We start from the raw sequence: 4227 nt of genomic DNA, 5'->3' as shown, positions 1-4227 counted from the left end.
ATTGTCAAGTAGATTCTGTCAGGAACCTGCAGATGATCCTGGGTATACCCCTGGCTCTGCCTGGTTTCCTCCCACCATAATGCTGGCCACTATCTTATAAGTGAAATATTCTTCAGCACGGTGTAAAACACCAAATAAATACATTAAATTGTGAACAACTGATAAGTGTTTTGTGTAAACAAATCTGTCAGACATTGACATTTTGACTCAAATGTATATTTAATATGTAGAATGAGTTTGAACTTTATATTTAACTTTAATATTTTTTTGACAACAACCATATTGTTAGATTTGAGCCAGGTTGCAGTCAATTATTTCCTGCATTTATACCATGTTTAGAGTTAACATTATAATGTTGAAAGGGTCTATACTTTGTGTTAATATATTTACTCATTTGATTTTTGCTTGATAATTTTTCACGTATTACCTCAGACTTGTATCTTGAAAATTTGAATTTGTCAGTTTTTAATCTATGTTCCTTGTCTGTTTTCAGACTTCAACTCTAGCCGAGAGTTTTCTGTATTTCCTGCAAGGTGTTGGAGCAAGTAAGTCTTCTTGGCAGTGGCTGGCTGTGTGAATAATGAATAATGCATCCTATAGCTATGGCTCCTTACAGGCTAGGCGGGTACCTCACTCACCCATTCACTCACAAATGTGACTAATGTTACTCAAGGTTTGATCTCACTTAAGTTGTGTTTGTACGGCGCGATTGTCGAGTCGACCAATCTGATTCGACTAGCCCATTGAAAAAAGAACGTGGGCTATTTTATGTTATTGTAACATTCAACAGATTGTGTTGTCTAAACACGGCTTATCAGATGGACATCGTATTTTATTGCACTTATTGAATGTTGTAAATCAACACAACAAATCTCACTGATGCTATGCTGCAACTCCAGATAACATTTGAACACACTGACCGTGAAATGTTTTCTGCATCTTCAACCTACTATAAATTTTAAACCTTCTGAATTAAAGTCATATGTTCCTCAAAAAATGCAAAACAAATTTAATATTGTATAAATACACTGTATTTCTTACAATATAAATGTAAGAAATTTTGGTCCATCACCTGTCAGTGAGTAAGAAAAGTCAGTAAGATAAGGCAGGAAAGTCCTTTTTGTTCAGTAATTATATTTGTGATGGTCATCCGGCCATTTTGTTGTTCATTTAATGATAATATTGCTGATGTCATATAACTGAAATATGGCATAAAACAATTAAATAAATAAATAAATATATGTAAACTTTGTTGACTATTGGTTACAGTTGGAGGTGTACCCATGCCACGCATGGTACGACAATCTTCATTGGATGGAGTTGGTCGCTCACGCAGCAAATCGATGGAGGAGGCCGACCAACCGAGGGGGATTTACTCAACAAGTCCAACAAAGGGCGGTTTCCTGTCTAGCAGCCTGCCCAAAACTGTCCCGCAAGAGGATCAGGAGACCAATAACATGGAGACCTCAGAGACCGAGAAGACAGGAGAGGAAGGCAAAGAACCCATGGACGTGAAAAACTGAACTGGAGCTCTGACATGGTGGTAGAAGATGTTGACATAAGAATCAGAAAATAACTATTACAAAAGGAAAATAATAATGTGACAAAAGTTCAATAATGAATTCATATTGTTTGTGGGAGTTGACTGCAGATTTTTAACTACAAATGAAATTCTGTTGTGTAGAAATCAGGGTTTACTCAGGCGGTTTTCTTCAGTTGTACCATGCCAGCAGTAGAGTTGTTGTTCTTGTTAATGGTGAAGGATGTACATGTACTTTGTTTATACAGAGATAACTGTAAGGATGGAAGTAGGCTGTGATCAATGACTCAAGATAAACCATGGCATATTGTCTAAATTTTCACATTTCAGGTTGTTAAAACTCTCACGGTTTCCTATCCAGGAAAAATAAAATGAAATAGAAAATACATGTGTTTTAAACTTCTATACATGTATATACTTGGAGTGAATTACTACTTTATTAGTGTTTTTGTTATTGAAATAAGAGACTTGTATGTTTATTTTGAGCCTGAAGAGTTCACACCCTGGTACTGACCAAACAAAACCCTTTATATCATACCCATTTTATGATAAATATTTACATTTACTTGGATCACATAACATTTTATGTATTTGTTTTAATTTTTTTGGTTTTTTCTTAACCCATTTCAAATAGATAACCACAGTAAATGTAGTGCACATATACTCAGCACATATAGTGCTGAGTATGTCATACTAGAGGTAGAAATGGTGTGTTGACATTAAGATGTTTAATTTTGTTTTTGATTTTTTTAGCTTTTATGCTAAGGGTTATTTGCTGGCCCCAAACATTTCATGATAAGCTCAAAATACCTACTTTGACCTATACGCAGTATTGGTATGTGTGCATGTATTGCTCTTTTTGTATTTTTGAGCGAAGGCAGTTAGTCACCTTTAGTCAGGTGTTCACCGTATATCTGTTGGACAGCTCTCCAGATACGCACCAGGATTCCCAATTTGGAACCATTCCCAACATCTACATTCATAAAGTAAGAAAATGTAGAATTCTTGTTTTTATTGTAAAAAAAAAAAAAAAATACAGCTGATAAGATTAATAATATATGTGACTTTTGCTTTGAAACTACAGTTTCACTATGATGTGAGGTTTTTGAACCTCAGTTTCACGCCAAGTTTCAACTTTGCCAATCCATAGATTAGTTTGGTTGATAAAACTTGTAACTGTATTAAATCTGTTAGTGTTGATCGCTAGTTTCCTCAGTAGGAATCTAAAGTTTCCTTGTTGAATTTTCACCTACTAGAGTTGGCTGCATTTTATTCCTCCATCATTTGGAATGTGGAAATGAAGTTGCATTTATTGGGTTGGCTCACCAGAAAGCGAACATGTGGGTTTTGTTTTTTAAAGAATGTAAGGGCGAATTTGTAAAGATAGAATTCTGTCTGAAGAAAACTATATTGTGTGAACTAGCACCTCCAGTGAAAAAGTTCTTAATATCAAACTAGTCTTGTCAGAATATGAACTGACCATATTGCATAGTGATACATGTACTTCTGAAAATGTCTGCCACTTTTTGGACATTTAAATTTTCCTGCGCACAGCCCCACCCACAAAAAGATTGCATTGCTAGAACACGGTGCAGTGTATTATTATTATATATACTGTCAAAACAGATTTTATTGCTTTTCTATAACATAGTTCATAATTTTTTTTTTAAATATTAGAGTATTTTTCCACAGTTTGTGTATTAACTGGCCATTTCAAAAGCTCGTAGTTGTTTGTGTGTTACTGATGTATATGTTTGGAAGAGGATGTATAGATATATATATTCAGTGCTGCACTGTACACCTCAATTATGCAGCAAGAAATTTTTGCTTTATGGATTATTGTAATACCGCCAAGCTTTTTATTAATGGTTAGTCACATGTGTTAACAACATCATGTACATGTTAATTGGTTTGTGACCACAGGTACTCATAAAGGTAGCCAAGATGGTGTTTATAGCTGGAGCTATGTGTGTGCAAATTTTTAAATTCCCTAATTAAGTCACAGTTATGTTTTGTTTTGTTTTTGTTTTTACTTTGTTTAAGGGTTTAACTACTATGCAAGTCAGATTCCAAATAAAAGACCAAGTGAGTATATCATAAATCGACAGCCTGTGGGGGAACTGCATACTGTGATGGGTGGGGATTCCCCCCGGTCAGCCACTAGGTTCATTCAAGTTAGCAATTAACCGCTCTCTAGAGATCCGTCAAGTTCTACTCAAGTCAGCGTTATACAATAGTTCTTACTTATTTGTCCATGTTTTGGTTTAGGCACTCAGTTGAGGCCAGCTAACTAGCTGACCAGGTGTGTACATAGTTAATAGGTGTCTTTGTACAATGGATGAATGATCACACAAGCTGTTCCCACAGCTTACTCACATATACATGAAGATTGTGTCAGTTGACAAAAACCAGTTTTACCAGCAATGCTATTTCCCAATTTACAGAAATAAAGAGACATTTTTCATGGTAATTCTGTTGTTTTTATTGTTGTGTTGGTTTTCTGCCTTAATTTTTATGTCAGTTGATTTAAGAGTTTCCCCGGCTAGATGCAGCCTTTCACCTATGAAGTAGCAGGTTCAAATCTAGCTGTCGTGTTCATCAGATAAAGAGTTTCCACCTTGGCCAAGCACAGTCTTTGGCGAATTGGGTGGCATGTTGAAATCAAGCTCTCATATTCTGCAGATAAA

General features: G+C 35.4%; 1 protein-coding gene across 1 annotated transcript in view; it reads left to right on the top strand.

Annotated features, from left to right (window-relative positions):
• LOC135469323 (uncharacterized protein ZK1073.1-like) overlaps window positions 1–4002 on the top strand; it is a 39027-nt gene extending 35025 nt beyond the window's left edge. Inside the window, 2 exon segments of the mRNA XM_064747944.1 lie at window positions 494–545; window positions 1270–4002. Of these exon segments, the coding sequence (XP_064604014.1) occupies window positions 494–545; window positions 1270–1523 (306 nt within the window). The 3' untranslated portion in view covers window positions 1524–4002.
• Window positions 4003–4227: the final 225 nt, after the last annotated feature.

Source organism: Liolophura sinensis, chromosome 6 (assembly GCF_032854445.1).
Source record: "Liolophura sinensis isolate JHLJ2023 chromosome 6, CUHK_Ljap_v2, whole genome shotgun sequence".
Taxonomy (NCBI): domain Eukaryota; kingdom Metazoa; phylum Mollusca; class Polyplacophora; order Chitonida; family Chitonidae; genus Liolophura; species Liolophura sinensis.
This window is presented reverse-complemented; position numbering and strand designations above follow the sequence as displayed.